Source organism: Hypanus sabinus, chromosome 26 (assembly GCF_030144855.1).
Source record: "Hypanus sabinus isolate sHypSab1 chromosome 26, sHypSab1.hap1, whole genome shotgun sequence".
In the NCBI taxonomy this organism is placed as follows: domain Eukaryota; kingdom Metazoa; phylum Chordata; class Chondrichthyes; order Myliobatiformes; family Dasyatidae; genus Hypanus; species Hypanus sabinus.
The window spans coordinates 35,227,875-35,246,610 of NC_082731.1; the positions used below are offsets into that span (position 1 = coordinate 35,227,875).

General features: G+C 42.0%; 1 protein-coding gene and 1 long non-coding RNA gene across 2 annotated transcripts in view; both read right to left on the reverse strand.

Moving 5' to 3' along the window:
• LOC132381433 (cation channel sperm-associated auxiliary subunit gamma-like) overlaps nt 1-18,736 on the reverse strand; it is a 164,041-nt gene that overhangs the window by 101,326 nt on the left and 43,979 nt on the right. The window contains exons 9-10 of the mRNA XM_059950839.1: nt 18,293-18,419; nt 574-688 (exon numbers count right to left, since the gene is read on the reverse strand). Of these exons, the coding sequence (XP_059806822.1) occupies nt 574-688; nt 18,293-18,419 (242 nt within the window). The remainder of the gene's footprint in view (nt 1-573; nt 689-18,292; nt 18,420-18,736) is intronic.
• LOC132381437 (uncharacterized) lies at nt 3,289-10,222 on the reverse strand. The gene is made up of 2 exons (XR_009508031.1): nt 7,876-10,222; nt 3,289-6,971 (listed from the first exon to the last, which is right to left on the reverse strand). It is a non-coding gene; the product is annotated as an uncharacterized LOC132381437 (long non-coding RNA).

Here is an 18,736-nt window from a genome sequence, read left to right on the forward strand (position 1 = left end):
TGTGAAGTGGTTCGTTTTGGTAGGTCAAATTTGAAGACAGAATATAATATTAATGGTAAGACACCTGGCAGTGTGGAAGATCAGCAGGATCTTGGGGTTCATGTCCATAGGACATTCAAAGCTGCTGGGCAGATTGACAGTGTTGTTAAGGAGTATAGTGTGTTGCTTTTCATCAGCCATGGGATTGAGTTCAAGAGCTGTGAAGTAATGTTACAGCTATATAAGAGTTAGACCCCACTTGGAGTACTGGGTTCTGGTCATCTCACTACAGGAAAATTGTGGATACTATAGAAACTCTCAAATTCATTATTTGCAAAACTGCAACTGGACAAAGAGAAAAGAGAATTGTTTTTGCTTTTTATCTTTTCATCCTAATGAGAAGGAAATGTGAAAAGCTACAAATGAGAAAACAATCTGAGGAACCAAAAGAAATTGGTGCACAGCATGATAATATAAATTGCATGTGATCATTCAAAGGAATCAACTTCACGTGCTAAATAATCTGCTCATTGTGCAATTTCATGATTTTATATGTTGTGTGAAATTGAACTGACCAACGTATGTATCACCTACCTCTTCGCTATCAGTCATAAAGATAAAATCTCCATTCCAAGAATGGATAAAATATTTGATGAAGGAATAAGATGGAACCTTCTGTACAGCAAGCCATGTGGTGCCAAGATTGTAACTAAAATAAAACAAAAGCAAAGTTTTTATAATTGAGTAATTTATTCTGTTACATTTCAAAATATTGTTAGCAGGTTCTGGCTCAACAATCATTTTCAGATTCACATTCAGTTTATTGTCATTTAGAAACCACAAATGCAATGCAGTTAAAAAATGAGACAACGTACCTCCAGAATGATATCACAAAAGCACATGACAAAACAGACTACACCAGAAAATCCACATAACGTTTGGCAAACCCCAATCCGAAGTCCGGAGAGGCTGCTGCGTATTAATATCGCACTACCGTACAATTTTAAATACAAAATAAGTCATAAGAAATAGGGCAGACAAAATAAGTCATAAGAAATCATGTTGCATTTGTCAAAAGTGAGGCAGAACCTACTCTATATTCATCTTTAAATAAAGCTGAGGATTTAAAGCATTGGTCAGACCATACTTGGAGTATTGTGAACAAGAGAAAATCTGCAGATGCTGGAAATCCAAAGCAATGCACACAAAATGCTGAGGAACTCAGTAGGCCAGGCAGCATGGATGGAAGAGAGTACAGTTGGCGTTTCGGGCTAAGATCCTTCAACAGGACTGGAGGAAAAAAAAGGGGGAGTTAGAGTTAGGAGGTAGGGCAGGGAAACACAAGGTGATAGGTGAAACTGGGAGAGGGGTAGGGGTGACGTAAAGAGCTGGGAAGTCGAGAGGTAAAAGAGAAACAGGGCTGGAGATGGGGGAATCTAATAGGAGAGGACAGAAGGCCATGGAAGATAGCAAAGGGGTAAAAACACCAGAAAGAGGCAATGGACAGGCAAGTAGTTAAGGTGAGAGAGGGAAAAAGGGTTGGCTATTACTGGAAGTTTGACAGATCAATGTTCATGCCATCGGGTTGGAGGTTACCCAGATAGAATACGAGGGTGCTGCTCCCCCAACCTGAAAGTGGCCTCATCGTGACAGTAAAGGATGCCATGGATTGACATGTCAGAATGGGAATAGGAAGTGGAATTAAAATGGGTGGCCACTGCAAGATCTTGCTTTTTCTGGCAGACAGAGCGTAGGTATTCAGCAAAGCAGTCTCCCAATCTACATCGGATCTCATGGAGGCCACACCGGTAGCACCAGAATCAATATATGACCCCAATTGACTCACAGATAAAATTTCGCCTCACCTGGATGAACTGTCTGGGGCTCTGAATGGTAGTGAGGGAGAAAGTGGGGGGGCAGGTGAAACACTCGTTCTGCTTACAAGGATAACTGCCAGGAGGGAGATCATGGGGAGGGACGAATGGACAAGGGAGTCGTGTAGGGAGCGATCCCAGCAGAAAGCAGATAGTGAGGAGGGGTGGAGAGGGAAAGATGTGCTTGGTGGAGGGATCCCATTGGAGATGGCGGACCATCCCCTTTTACTTCTCCCACCTTATCTCCTTGCCTGTCCATCGCCTCCGTCTGGTGCTCCTCCCCCTTTTCTTTCTTCCATTGCCTTCTGTCCTCGCCTATTAGATTCCCCCTTCTCCAGCCTTGTATCTCTTTCACCAATCAACTCCCCAGCCCTTTAACTTCATCCCTCCACCCTTCCTATGTTCGTCCCTCCCCACCCCTACCTTCTAACTCTGACTTTTTTTTTTCTCCAGTCCTGCCGAAGGGTCTCGGCCCGAAATATCAACTGTACTCTTTTCCAGAGATGCTACCTGGCCTGCTGAGTTCCTCCAGCAATTTGTGTGTGTTGCTCGGAGTATTGTGAGCAGTTTTGGGTCCCTTAACTAAGAAAGGATGTACTGGCATTCGAGAGGGTTCAGAGGAGGTTCATGAGAATGAGCTCAGGAATGAAAAGGTTAACATATGAGGAGCATTTGATAGCTATGGACCTGTACTTGCTGAAGTTTGTAAGGGAGGAACTCATTGAAATCTATTTAATATTGAAAGGCCTAGATACAGTAGACGTGGAGAGGATGCTTCCTATGATGAGGAAGTCTAGGACCAGAGGGCCTCAGAATAGAAGGATGTTACTTTCAAACAGAGATGCTGAGATGGAATTTCTTTAGCCAGGAGGTGGTGAGTCTATGGAATTCATTGTCACAGGCAGATATGGAGGGCAAGTCAATGGATATATTTAAAGCGGAGGTTGATAGGTTCTTGTTTAGTAAAGGCTACAAAGATTATGGGAAGAAGGTAGGAGATTAGTGTTGAAAAGGATAATAAATCAGCCAAGTTGGAATGGCAGAGCATACTCAATTGGTCAAATGGCCTAATTCTGCTCCTATATTTTATGAATGTTTCTTATTTCATGTTAAATTGGATATACAGTACAACTGATAACCTGCCATCACACAGTTTGAAAGTCGTTATGGTTCACATTACGAATCACCATATGGTTTAGCAGCTGATATTCATCATGCTTACTTTCTCCTCTCCCTCTCACCAGGATCTAAGTCCCTAAGCTTCAATTCTTAGCAACACCCTAGGTGGCATGGTGGAGATACAGCTCTAATAAATGTAACCCCTGGGTCGCCTCAGGGTCGTTCTCGTCTAGGGGGAGCAGCCAAACTGGATAATCAGCTTGTGTGGGTGCTGTGTGATGTCCCCGCCTCACCAAATAACAGACAGGACACCATATGCGATTAAATGATTACAATTTATGAAGATTACTATAACTAAATGATCAATAACGATACAGTATATATGAAGGAAACAAAAAAGAAAAGGTGCCAAACTTATCAAAGTCCAAACCACTTTGTGCACAACCGTTGGAGCTCAATTACTGAAGTCTTCTGGCCACCATTCGATCCCCTCTGAACTCCTCGACTTGCAGCTCAGGACCACCCAAAGTGGTCAACCAAGCACATCTATCCTTGTCTCCTCTCCTCGAGGTACCTTCTGGCCTCAGACCCCGCTTGGGGTCCGTTCCTCACCCTGTTAACAGCATTGCGTCCTCTCTCTCTCTCTCACTCCCTTGTGCCGATCTCCCCAAAAGCCCGCCAACAATAGCTTACAGACTCAGAAGAACAACATTAATCCCAATTGGTTAACAAAGGAATACAATTCTCATTATCAGTAAATTTTAACCCAAACAAGCTTCCAGCACTCTCTCGCAACAAAGAAGCATTCCTACTCTTAACAAAGCCATTTTGATTAACATACGCAGTAACAAAGAAAAAGAAGAAACCCCCTTTACATAAAGAAGGCGCAAGGCGCTCCTTCCCTCCCCTAGCCTGCAGGTCACCCTTGGGCGAGGTGGAATACCTTGTGCAACAAGTACAACAAATACCTTGTGCACTAAGTGCAACACCTCCCCCACCCCCAATAAGGATCACGTGAAGCCACAGGAGCAAATGGTGGATGGTCGTATGAGCAGCTGGTGAATATCACAAACACCACTAACCACTAACACCAGGCAGACAATCTCTGAAGTTTATTGATAATGGCCCATCACGTAAAGACACTGCCCAGAAGAAGGCAATGGCAAACCGCTTCTGTAAAAACAGTTGCCATGAACCACAGACCATGATCGTCCACGACATACGACGCAACCCGAAATGATGATGAAGATGACGACCCTGGTTCACATGTTCCATTCCCATTTATTACTTTTCAACTCATCAGGGCTCTGATTCCTACTCCCCCTTTAAACTTTGACGATAGTGGGGTGTGGCTCATTTTCTGCCTGGAACTCATACCGGAGGTGGAGATAGAGGCTGACAGTTTAAGGATATTTAAGAGACTCTCACTCGGGCAATGAATGAAAGAAAAATGTAGGGTTATGGGCTATGTAAGTGGGAAAGGTTAGATTGATCAAGGCGTAGGTCAAAAGACTGGCACAATATCATGAGCCAGAAGACCTGTATTGTGCTGGACTGTTCCATGTTTTTCTGGTTCACTGTGAGGCATATTATAACACTGCGTAACATCAGTGATATTATCTCTATTCATGTCCTGGCAAACTACTTATTAAGCAACAAACACAAAATGCTGGAGGAACTCAGCAGGCCAGGCAGCATCTATGGAAAGGAGTACCCTCGACATTTCGGGCCAAGACCTTTCCTCAGGGCAAACTATTTGATGTTATTTATCAAGTTCTTTTAAACTTAATAAATAGTTAGCCAGAAACAACATCATTTAGTCTGTAAAATATGCTGGTATCAACAAGAAATTGTTGATGGAGTTTGTCAGCCTGAGAAGGCAGTCCATCTAAGTGAGGGAAAACTTTCCAACCTCTGCTGCCTTGCGGCCATACCCACTCATGGGAAAGGCTTCGGGAGTAAACCCCGAGGACAAATCCGGAGCTGGAGTCCCTAAGGCAGTCCGACATTACCTTCAACCTCGCTCTGGCAACTCCTGCGACAACACTGGTGCCAAGTTGTATTGGCCCTTACCCTTCCCTTGGACAACATGGGTGGTGTGGAGAGGGGAGACTTGCTGCTTGGGCAACTGCCAGTCTTCCATACAACCTTGCCCAGGCCTGCACCCTGGAGAGGCTGAAGCAAGACTTTCCAGGCACAGATCCATGATCTCGCGAGACTAGCGGATGCGAAATTATCTAAATTTTAGATTGCACCATAGGATAATTCTCTCATTATCTAATCAATGTTTGATCATTTTCAGCGTGCCACAGTGGATATCTAGATTTCTAACAGCAGACAGCAAGATCTTATTCAGTGGCAGTCTACCACACTTGAATAATTACAATAACAGCTAGTTGAGTGGTGTCACAGCAACAAGCTTGCACTCAACGTCAGTGAGACCAAAGAACTAATTGTGGGCTTCAGAAAGGGTAAGACAGGGGAACACACACCAGTCCTTATCGAGGGATCAGAAGTGGAAAGGGTGAGCAACTTCAAGTTCCTGGGTGTCGACATCTCTCAGGACCTACTCTGGGCACAACATATCAATGCGGTCACAAAGAAGGCACAACTACAGTTATATTTCATTAGGAATTTGAGGAGATTTGGTAGGCCACCAAAGACACTCTCAAATTTCTACAAGTGTACTGTGAAGAGCATTCTAACTGGCTGCATCACAGTCCAGTATGGAGACACCACACAGATTCAAAATAAGCTGCAGAAAGTTGTAAACTTAGTCAGCTCCATCATGGGCTCTAGCCTCCCTTTTGTTTAATTGTTTTTTAATACTAGCCTCCCTAGCATCCGAGATATCTTCAAGGAGTGATGCCTCAAAAAGGCGGCATCCATCAGTAAGGATCTCCATCACCCACGCATATATACATACATACACACACAAAATTTTGTAAACCAGAATATTATGGTGCTGAAAGGTTATTGCTGTTCCTAAACTATTCTGCAGCATACGCATCAAAAAGTGAGGAGGTATGCCACATGATGCACAACCTTGCCATCATTTTGACGGAGCCCTTACCAACAGCTAGGTAGGTGGCTGTGAAATAAGAGGGTTTGGTGTAGTCACATGGACAAGGAAATTGGTAGATATGATAACCAGGACAATTCATAAAACTGGGCTAACAGAAGTAATAGATCAAATCAAAAATAGTAAACCAGTTGGTTGGATTTTTTTTTAAACTTGCCAAGTCTCATGAAGACAGCAGAAGATTGAAAAACAGCCAAAGTGACTCCTTTGTTCAGGAGGGAATCAACAAGAAGGGGAATTACAGGCCATTTGGATTAACATCCATTATTCACAATGTGCTAGTGTCACTAACCAAAGCAGACATGATTAATTATTTAGCAAAGCTGAATATAATCATATAAGCATGGTTTTATGAAGGGTAAATAATGTTTTACAAGTTTGCTCCAGTTCTTGAGGATGTTACGTACAGAGTTGACAGACAGCAACCTATAGATATGTGAGCCCCTGCGTTGGTTGGGGGCAAGCATGGATGTTGCATCTTAGCTGTCTGCGTTCAGTTGATACATGTTCCAGGGCAGTACAACATGGAGAACAAGCTTTGCCCACGCAGCAGGCTCCCCCTTTCCACGCAGCTGATGAGTAGTAGTCTCTCGTACTCCGAGGAAGACGAATGTGTTGCGCAGTCAACGTCTGTGGGCACGCATAAGACTTCTGAGGCCGAAGTCCAAAGCGCAGATATGGTTGCAGATGGGGCAAGGAGCACCGCCTGTTGGGGCAGGAGCGGACGCCTCCTTGTGTCTTTCTTGGCTGTCCCTGAGGCGCCGCATGCACCAGTTGGCTTGGAAGTTGTTTGCAGCCTTGGAGCATAGATTGCGCCACTTGGACTGATCAGCAGCAAGCAGTGTGTTCATGATCGCGGGGTTGGAGTTTGACTTGATGTTGTCCTTGTACCTCTTCCTTGGGCACGGTTGCCCTGTCTAAAGGGAAGGAAAAGACCGATAAGAGTTTGGCACCAGCAGCATCACAGGAGTTGCCCGTCCACTTTGAATTCAAGGCAGAACTGCTGTAGGACTCCAGCTCAGGATTCTTCCTCGCTGTTTACTCTCGAAGCATTACCCATGAGTGGGTATAGCCGCATGGCAGCAGAGGTTTGAGACCAGAGTTTTCCTTCTCCTAGATGAGCTGCCAACCATGGCTAATAAGCACCATCTGTCCAGAGACAGTAATCCACCTTTGCCCCTTCTCCTGTCAGTAGAAACGATTCTGCCAAGCTTTGTAGCTAAGCCACATGTGAAGGCTGGATTTGGTTGTCAGAGGCTATTTAAGATATACCCCATTAGGAGCATTTAATAGTTAGTAGGGGGCTTGTGCAGATTAGCACCCCACCCCACTCTCCTACCCACAGCTACGACAGCCATGTGAACCAACCTCTAGATGTTGGTACTTAGACAATGTACTTAGACTTCCAAACGGCATTTGACAAGGTGGTGCAGAACAAGGTGCCTGAACAGAGAGCTTTACAACAGGTAGTCAGAACTGCACCAGAGGGAGACGATGGGTAGGCAAGGAGATAAGATGGGACAGGGAAAAGGGAGATGGGGAATGGTGGCAAGTGGGGGGAAGCATCGAGAAATCGATGTTCATGCCATCAGGTTAGAGGCTGCTCAGACAGAATATAAGGTGTTGCTCCTCCAACCTGAGTGTGGCCTCATCACTGCATGAGAGGAGGCCGTGGACTGACATAGCGGAGTGGGAATGGGAAGTGAAACTAAATTGGGTGGCTACTGGGAGATCTCACTTTTCCTGGCACTTGGCGAAGTGGTCTCCCAATCTACATTGGATATCACCAATATACAGGAGCACTGGATCTAGTGTACTAACCCAACAGACTCACAGGTGAAGTGTCATTTGTAGAGTCTTAAAAAAGGGTCTCATCCTGGAATATCAACTAATTACTCTTTTCCTTAGCTGCTGCCCGACCTGCTGAGTTCCTCCAGCATTGTTTGGGATTTCCAGTATCTGCAGACTTTCTCATGTTTGTAACCCTGGGATTCATTCTTGGCCTTCCGCCATTTATTTTTTGTATTCATGACCTGAAAGAGGAAGAGAATATCAGGTTTCCAAGTCTACCAGCGACACAAAAATAAGTGGAAAGGCACTTATTTACAATGTGATTCTGCAATGAATACGGTTAGTTTGAGTGATTAGCAAAGGCTTGGCAAATGGAGGCAAATGTGAGAAAGTGGGAGCTCATACACTTTGGTAAGTGGAATTGTGAAGCAGATTATTGACCAGAAAGAGATAGAGCACAGGCAGGTCTAACAAATAGTTAAGAAGGCAAACAGCACATTGGTCTTCATTGCAAAGGGATTGGAGATTAAAAATAATGAGGATTTATTATAGTTCCAAAGGATGTTGCTGAAGCTAGACTTGAAATACTGTGCACAGTTTTGGTACCCTTATCTGATAAAGGATATAATAGCTTCGAAGGCAGTCAAAGAACAACAACTAGGATAATTCTTGGAATGGAAGGGTTGTCCTTTCAACAGAGGCTGGACAGATACAGCCTCTATTTCTTGGAGTTTTTAAGGATTTACCCAAACCTGTAGGATTCTAAGGAAACTTGACCTGGTAGATAGTGAGATTTTTTATGTTTTTGCTGATGTGAGACAGTCACAAGCAAGTAGTCACAGCTTCACAATAAGGGAATTCACATTCAAGATGATTATTTGAAAATGAAAGTTACCTGTCAGTTATGTTGGCAAAAATAAAAACAATTCCTATCCATCCAACTGTTTCTCCATCTGTCTACCACTGTCAACAAAATGATGGAATGTCAAAAATCTTAACAAGCTGCAGTTATAATAAACTGTTGTGTTTTATATGAACTATTCAAATCCAAATTTTATTTCAGTAATAGTGAAAAAGAACTGAATTCTGCAGCTGAGGTGAGATTGAATGCCCAATGACAATACTGCAAATTCCATACTATATTAATGAAGATTTTTTTTCTCCTTTGATGTCAGTAATGTGCAGGTAAGATCCCAGGTATTGGGATTGCTGGTGTCTTATTCAATCTGGCATTTGTCAACTGCTTTCAGCTGCCTAAAACATCTGATCTTAAATGCACAGATGGATCTTGTGCAGAGGAAAGCTCTCCACTCCATCAGTGTGCGGATTGTTGTGAAGAGAAGAAATTCCTCGTGATGAATGCCATGCTTCCTGGAAGCAAACACGACTCCTTTATCGATAGGGAGTTTGCTCCGTCTGGCATTTGCAGTAGCCTGCACAGATTGGAAGGTAAACTCAGGGAGCCATGGACTACCTTCTACTTTCCTTTCCCTCACATCAATACTTCCTCCAAGCACAGCAGCAGAACATTAATAGAATGAAAGGTATTCAAGGCACCAGCTTGGTAGTGTGAACTGACACTGGTCTTTGCAAGAGAGATTTTGTTGCCTTATTCATTTTGAGGACACCTGCAGTGCACATCATGCAGATATGGAGGCATTATGTGCTGCATGCTGCATAGTCAAGCAAAGCATGTACTGTGGGTACTGCCAGAACAGCAGAAATAACAAAACCGAGCAGCTGAGGTGCATTAAGGAAAGGCTGAGCAGGTAAACAAAGGCCCTGCTCACACATGCTCATCCTCCAGATGAACAGAAGCATATACCAGCCATACAGGATGCAAGGATATAAGATATAAGGTATAAGAAATTTGGCCTGCCCCCTAAAATCCTCACAAATTTTTATAGCTGTACTGTAGAAAGCATTCTTCTAGGGTGCATCACAACCTGGTATGGAAGTTGTCCTGTCCAAGACCGGAAGAAGCTGCAGAAGATCATGAACATAGCCCAGCACATCACACAAACCAATCTTCCATCCTTGGACTCACTTTACACCGCACGCTGTCGGAGCAGTGCTGCCAGGATAATCAAGGACAAGACCCACCCAGCCAACACACTATTTGTCCCTCTTCCCTCGGGAGAAGGTTCAGGAGCTTGAAGACTCATACAGCCAGATTTGGGAACAGCTTCTTTCCAACTGTGATAAGCCTGCTGAACAGATCCTGACCCGCATCTGGGCAGTACCTTCCAAATATCCAGACCTGTTTCTCGGTTTCTTTTTTGCATTACCTTACTTTCCCTTTTCTATTTTCTATTTATCATTTATAATTTAAATTTTTATATTTACTATCAATTATTATATTTACTATACTCCAGGGAGTGCAAAGCACAGAATCAAATATTGCTGTGATGATTGTAGGCTGTAGTATCAACTGTTTGGCAACAATAAAGTAATAAAGCAATAAAGGTAGTTCATAATAGAATGGCAACTTTCCATTAGCTTGCAAAATAATATTTCTAACCGTAAGCCATGTACCTTTCCACAGTAGAAGTTCTAACAATAATATAGAAAATTAATAATCAGCTGGGAGAATTAAGATCACCTCAATTTTTTCTGTGTAGGTTCACATGTGAATGGAAGGATCACTGAACTAATTAATGTGATGCAACACACACAAAATTGCCAGAGGAATTCAGCAGGCCAGGCAGCATCTATGGAAAAGAGTAAACAGCCCACGCTTCAGGCCAAGACCTTCCGTCAGGACTGGAAAGAAAAAGAAGAAGTCAGTGTAGGAAGGTGGGAGGAGGGGAGGGAGAAGTACAAAGTGGTAGGTGATAAGTGAAACTGGGAGAGGGTGAAGGGGTGAAGGGTTGGAAAGTTTTTTGGTGAAAGAGGTAAAGGGCTAGAGAAGGGAAAATCTGATATGAGAGGATAGAAGACCATGGAAAAAAGGGAAGGGGGAGAAGCATCAGAGGGTGGTGATGGGCAGGAAAGGAGATAAGGTGAGAGAGGCAAAAAGGAATGAGAAATGGTGAAGGTGGAGGCAATTACTGGAATTACATGCCATCAGGTTGGAGGCTACCCGGACAGAATATAGTGTTGCTCCTTCAAACTGAGTGTGGCCACATCACTGCAGTAGAGGAGGCAATGGACTGACATTTTCTCGTGTTTGTAATTAATTTGTTTACTTCATTATCTCTGTTTACCAAATGAGTGGTATTTCACATAAAAAATGCACAGCTCCACACTGAAAACACTTTCTCTAGGAATCTGCACTCTGCAAGTATAAACACATTGTTCAGTTCACCTTGATATATCTTGTGAGATCATGAAATTTCCTTCAGATTTGCTTCAGAGCCCACTGTATAGCTACCTTGTACAAGACCCTTCTCATGTTGGACTTAATGGTTCTCCTGGGCCCCTAACACACAACATTTGTCATACCATGTAACCTATTGTCTCAGAGGACAAACACCTTGTCATGGTTTGGTGGCTTGAGTGCCTCAATGACATGGAGATCTATGTTCACTGGAGTCAGGATTTTATGCTTTGGCTTTTGGTAGGGTCACCCATACCAGACAGATCAGAGGGTAGAGGCCAGTCTAAGAGTGGTCCACTGGCCCTCCAGGATCGGAGGTTCGGCTCAGGAGTAACAACCCTGATGAGTAAAACAAAATTGTTACAGAAACAGCAATGAAGAATCCTGCTACATCTGAGTGTGATGGCATTCCTGAGTCTCCACCCAGGCTTGCTTGACTGACAGTAGTAAAAACCAAGCTACTGATATGATGAAGGATGCCATGAACACCGCCAGAGATGGAGGATCTTCATCACTGCCAAAATGCCCATGGCATAATGGGCAGTAGTTGTTCCTTTTCACCTCTAGTGGCACATTGGGCTGGATTTTTTGCCATTTCCTTAGCACTTGTCTGTTTTTACAAGGCCAAGTTGCTAGTTTGACGCTCAAACCAGTACGGATGGAAAGTGTGCAAGGAGCTGGCCGGATTCAAACCTGGGACCATTCTCCTCGAAGTCTGATGCTGATGATACTACACCAGCTAATGGGCAGTAGGCTGGGTATCTTACTGAGTAAAACTTCACGTCATTATGAGTGATTAATGGCGTTATCTCCTTCTTCCATGCAACCTTTCCCCTTCACAGAAGCAAAGTGTTGCTGTTCTGTGGTCATCACATTCACATTGTTGAAGGATACTACACAGTAAAGAATTGAGAGATGCAGAAATTGAGAGAGGTCTCAGTCACATACCACTCAAGCATAAACCATCAATTTATTATTCCATTGACAGGGAACTAAATGGTGTCTACACAGCCACATATTTTACCCATGAACAGTGAATGCAATCAATGCCCAGGTAACCATATTCATTCAGTGTCACTAAGTGTAAATATTAGAACTTCCTTTCTTTCAACAATGTTTGAGTTCTCTTATGAAATGGCTTGCAGCAGTTCGAGGAGATAATTCACTACTTTGCCAAATGCATTTAGAGACTTTGTCAGCAATGCTTCCCTTGCACTAAATTAATTTTGAAAATCCTCATTCATGAACAGCTCCATTTCTTTCCTCCCCTCCTGCTCAGTATAGCAGTGACTTCCTGACCAAAATATAAAATCAAAATGTAGCATAAAATAACTATTCCAAACCAAAGGTATTCACATTCCAGAGAAATATCAATTATTTATCCTGGATATTGCCATAATTCCTGCCTTTTTATATCATACTTACTGATACACCAGTCCCTAGCATAGCTGAAGGAAGGCTAATCACTCTTGATGGCACAGATTTCAAATACCCTTTCAGGAAAGAGTAGTCACAAAGTAGCTCTGAACATTAAGGACCTGGCTTCAGGCATTTGAAGTTTCAAAGGATCATTTGTTATCAAAGTATACAACTCTGAAATTATTTTGTTCTCTAGATAGACACAAAACCAAGAAAGAACAGCAGCACGACCATCAACCCCTCTCCCACAGAAAAAAAAACAAACAAAAAGGCAACAGGAACATCAACCCCCAAATCCCCCTCCCCGTACAAAACATGAAAAAGATCAGATGAAAAATACAGAACAAAAGCCTTAATCGGTGAAATGGAGTCTCGATGCTTCAATCTCCCTCATTGCTTTAATGAACAAACAATGGAAGGTTTAGTTGTGAAATGGAATTATAAGCGTAATGACAGCAGTTTGGACTGGCTAGTAACAAGCACTGGTGTAATGGATATCCAAATGCTGCTACCCTGAAAAAAGACAGGAGTGATAACTGAATCAGCCAGTCCTGATGAAGGGCCTCTGCCTGAAACTTTAACTGTTTGCTCTTTTCCATAGGTGTTGCCTGGCCTGCTGAGTTCTTCCAGCATTGTGCGTGTGTTTCCAGCATCAACAGATTCTCTTGTTTTTGTGAAATAAAGTTAAGTTTGTAGTAAAAAAAAACAAATGATGGGAAGTAGAAGAGGCACGTACCCAACATTTTCACATCTAAATGAAAAAAAGATTCTGTAAGAAGTGAAAGGAAGATGTGATGAGAATTTGAATCAAGAATATTACTCGTTTCAGACTTTCCACTGGGTACTCCAATACAGCACAATCTTCAGATTTTTCTAGCCACAAAACAAATACGTACTTTGCAATAATGATCTATTTTTCAAAGAAGCTGGGGAATGTGAAATGTACAAAAACATTGTAGTATGCATCTCATTTTCAAGACACACATTCCTCCTGACAAGATATTGAGTTAAATTAGATACCTCTTGTAAGTTTGCCCATTCCTTTCTCCTAACACTCTTTGTATCTGCTCCTTTAGCAAAGTGTTTTTTTTAATTTTTATATATACATTCATGTTTTTATATTGTCCTTTATATTTATATTTCTGTAACTGAACCTCTTTTGGCAATTAAAACCCCTGCCACTTAAGAACACAACTGGACATGAAACACATTACATTTCATTTTGATGGCTTACATCTGGTCTTTTTTCATCATAACCATTAACATTGTGGCTCAACCATGACCAGTCTTGGATACTCATGGTTAAGTAAGGTTTTTATTTTGTTTAGGGAGATACAGCACAATACAGGCCCTTCCCAGCCCAATGGACTGCACTGCCCAGCAACTCACCTATTTTATCCCTTGCCTAATCACAGGACAATTTGCAATGATCAAATAGTCTATTAACTGGTATGTCATTGAACTGTGGGAGGAAACCAGAGAACTCGAAGGAAATCCACATGCTCATGGTATGAACATACAAACTTCTTATAGAGGATGCCAGAATTGAACTCTGAACTTGAATGTCACGAATTCAAAAACGTCACTAATTCGGAATCATATTTAAGGTTTTCTTTCTGCTTGCTGGAATATAACTGACATACTATAATCACTATTAGATAAGTTTCACTGAGAGCCTGAGATCTGGGCTTTCGAGTGGTGGGAGGGGGCAGGGAGTGATGCTTAAACCAGTAGATCAGAAAGCTAGATCCCATAATTCCTCTTTAGATTAACGGTTTATCTGTTTTTTTTGTACAACACTCCCTTACTTTCAGCTTTTTCTTTCTGGTTAAGTTTCACATTTTTTTTGTTGTGAAATACATTATAGGTTAGGTAGTAGGCATACTTTTTTTTAATATATTTACAGCTCTGTGGTGACAAAAGCTCTGATTAACTTTACATTGTAATGGTTGGTTTGGAGTTTTGTAGTGGGAGGGTGGGGAGGATACTAACTCTATACGATTTCATTTTGGGTGCCTTTTCTGTAGTGTTATGAATTGTATAACTGTATATGAATTGTATTGTATATCAACTCACAGACCTCCGTTGATACCCCTGCCCCCCTTACCCCATTCCTACCTATAATTTTAGTCTGGTTCTCTTTCTCTCTCTTTTCCCCCCTCACTATAATCTCCCCCCAGCCCTACCTTTCTTTCTCTTTTATTTCCCATAATTCTCCACCTTCCCCCTAGCCCATTTCCCTCTAGCCTATCACTTCCCAGCTCTCTACTTCATCCCTCCCCCCAATTCTTATCCCCCCCTCGACCATCCCATGTTACTTCACTCCTGATGAAGGGTTTCGGCCCGAAACGTCGTCACTACCTCCTCCCATAGATGCTGTCTGGCCTGCTGAGTTCTGCCAGCATATTGTGTTTTTATTTATTTCCAGCATCTGCAGATTCACTCGTGTTGCCTGTATATTAGACATGTTTGTTTTCGCACTGTATAAATCTCCATTTTGTTGGTGGGGTTTTTTTCTGCTGTAGTGTAGAAACTTATATATAAAAAAAAATAAGAAAAGTTTGAGTTGAGAGTTAGGGGGCAAAAGTTTAGGGGTAACACAAGGGGGAACTTCTTTACTCAGAGAGTGGTAGCTGTGTGGAACGAGCTTCCAGCAGAAGTGGTAGAGGCAGGTTCGATATCATCATTTAAAAAAAAGAATTGGATAGGTATATGGACAGGAAAGGAATGAAGGGTTATGGGCTGAGTGCAGGTTGGTGGGACTAGGTGAGAGTAAGCATTTGGCATGGACTAGAAGGGCCGAGATGGCCTGTTTCCATGCTGTAATTGTTATATGGTTATATAAAGCTAGATCCAACCAACAGAAACACATTAAACTCTACCATTTTTGGTGGTGTGAAAGCAACTACATTAAGAGCAAGCAGGTCATCAACTGCAGTATCTTCTAGTTCTATTAAGCAACAATGATGCACTCCCAATGACTGGGTTCTCATTGTACACTGTCCATTCTTGCATGCTTCTCCTGGGCATGTTCTCCCCACCCTCACCACCAGATGCTGCAGGATCTTTCCACTAGAAATGATGTTCTCCACACTCCAGGTCACTGGCCATACATGTAGTTGTTTTGTTTGTAAAATGAATGATTTCCAGCAGGTCCTTGCTAACTTATGTCAGTATTGCTGAGATACAGAGGCCCATGTTCAATATCGATTTATGGATGGAAAGTAAATTTGTTTTTTGGCTCTTATTGGCCCCACAAGTGATGGCATGAAACTCTAGGAACAGTCATTTGACCATTGGCTCAGTATTTTATTGGTTCAGTATTGAGAGCTCTGTTTCAGAATCAGAATCAAGTTTATAATCACCAGAATGTGTTGTGAAACTTGTTAACTTAGCCCCAGTTCAATACAATACATAATAGAAAAAAAAATGATAATAAACAAGTTAATCAGCAACAGTATACATATATTGATTAAAAATCATGCAAAAAACAGAATATATATTGAAAAAGTGAGGTAGGGTTTACAAGTTCCATGTCCATTTAGGAATCGGATGGTGGAGGGGATGAAGATATTCCTGAATCACTGAGTGTGTGCCTTCAGGCTTCTGTATCTCCTACTTAATCGTAACAGCTAGAAAAGGGCATGCCCTGGGTGCTGGTCCTTAATGACAGACGCTACCTTTCTGAGACACTGCTCCTTGGAGATGCCTTGGGTACTTTGTAGGCTGGTACCCAAGATCAAGGCAACTAAATTTATGACCCTCTGCAGCTTCTTTCAGTCCTATGCAATACCCACCCCCACCCTCCCATACCAGACAGTGATGCAGCCTATCAGAAGCTCTCCATAGTACATCTATAGAAGTTTTTGAGTGTATTTGTTGGCATACTAAATTTCTTCAATGTCCTAATGAAGTATGGTCACTGTCTTGCCTTCTTTATAACTGCATTGATATGTTGGGACCAGGTTAGACCCTCAGAGATCTTGACTCCCAGGAACTTGAAACTGCTCACTCTTTAATTATTTGCCCTTTAATTATTGCATGTTGGTATTAAGCAGCAGTAAATCTGCCTGAATTTCAATTCTTCTAAGCAGCAAGTTTCAAAAAATGAAATAATTGGTACTGGTAGCTTACCGTCTAGCTGTGAAAATGAACCAATATTCCACACGGAAGACAAAATAATAAATACATCCACTGATTTCCTAATATATGCCACATTTAAAAATGGGGCCACACTAGCATGGTGGTTGGCAAAACACTTTACAGTACAGGCAATCCAACTTCAATTCCTAATGCTGTCTGCAAGGAGATTGTACATTCTCTCCGCGACTTCTTGGTGCTCCGGTTTCGTCCCAATATCCAAAGACGTACCTGCTGGTAGGTAACTTGGTTGTTGCAAATTGTCCTGTGATTAGGCTAGGATTAAATTGGGAATTGCTGAGCAGCGTGGCTCGAAAGGCCAATTCTGCACTGTCTCAATATTGTCGATAAAACCCATAGCTTCCCCTCGAGCAGACACAAGTTATGACTGCTTAGGACATAAAAATAGGTAGTTGACACTAAGTGACTTCCTGTAATCAAAAAATGCATTTGCTTTTCCTCATTGAACTTGGGATTGTTGAAGTAGTAAAGAGTTAGCTTGTACCTCTTTCTGATACAAGCCAACTCTTGCTACTACTTCAACAATCCAAACATTCAAACTGATGCCCAAAGGATGAGAAGATGTAAATGCAACATCTCTGCAGCAATAGCCACAGCCATTTCCTCCACATGCACTAATTCAATGCTGAGTTCCTCAAGATGTTTGCTCTTAGCCATTGTTCCACACAAGCTAATTTTTCTTTCAACAGTCAAAAAGTTTAACAAGTTAAAATATGCATCTAAATTAAAACAAATGGAATTTATTCTATTTTATTATTCCAGTTTCTTCTCCAATCCTTTTTCACCCTGACGAAGAGTTTCAGCCCAAAACATCAACTGTTTTTTTCCTTTCTATAGACACTGCTTGACCTACTGAGTTGCACCAGTATTTTTGTGTGTGTTGCTCTGAATTGATGGGAAAAGAAGCAACGGCAACATCTATAATCTTTTAAGAGAAGCATAATCATTCCAAGCCAAGTCATTGGGTATATTTAAAGTGGAACTTGATAAGGTTTGTAACTATTCACAAAGGTTTCAGGGAGAAGGCAGGAGAATTGGGTTGTGTGGGATAATATATCAGCCATAATGGAATTGAAGAGAAAACTCAATGGTCCAAATGGCCTAATCCTGCTCATGTGTTATGGTCTTACTGTATGTCTTAAGTGGTATCCTTTTAGAATGGAGGTAAGGAGGATTTTTTTTTTTAGCCAGGGAGTGGTGAATCTCTGAAATTTTTTGCCACAGGCAGTTGTGGACACCAAGCCTTTATGTATATTTAAGGCAGAGGTTGATGGATTCTTGGTTGGTCAGGGCATGAAGGAATATAGGGAAAAGGCAGGAGATTAGGGCTGAGAGGAAAATTGGATCAGCCATGATGAAATGACAGAGCAGGCTCAATGGGTAAAAAGGCCTAATTCTGCTCCTGTATCTTATGGTTGTCCAATGCAGAAACATGAAAAATACACAGGAATTACAAATATATTTTGACATCATTTATTGATGTGGATAATGGTACTTCAGTGATTGAATTCAAAGCAACAAAGAAAAAGGATACATACTGTATATTACCTGCTAAATAAAAAGTTTCCCCACAGGTAGGCCATTGAGTTCACATGGCTAAGTGTAATACCCACTGGCTTTAACGGAGTACTGGAGTACTCTTCAGTGCCTACAAGTAAAACAAAATCTTGCTTTTCTATAGAAAGGGAGTTGGGGTTGGGGTGAGAAGAGATGAGAGATGAGATGAGCATTAGTTCATTTGACAATTAATGAACTTTAGAGTCAGCCATCTAAATCACAACCTTTGCTCACAACAGCATAGCTATATGCAAAATGAAATCTATAACAATAAGACTTTGCACATGTGCTGAGGTCTTACTCAATGGGAAGTCAATCAAGGATGAACATACAGATCTCAAGATCCTTCATTTTCTCTTTGAAGAATTATGATTGCTAAATTGCAAAAGCTAGTTGTCCAATTTTCACTTTTCTCAGGAAAGACTGTATAGATGC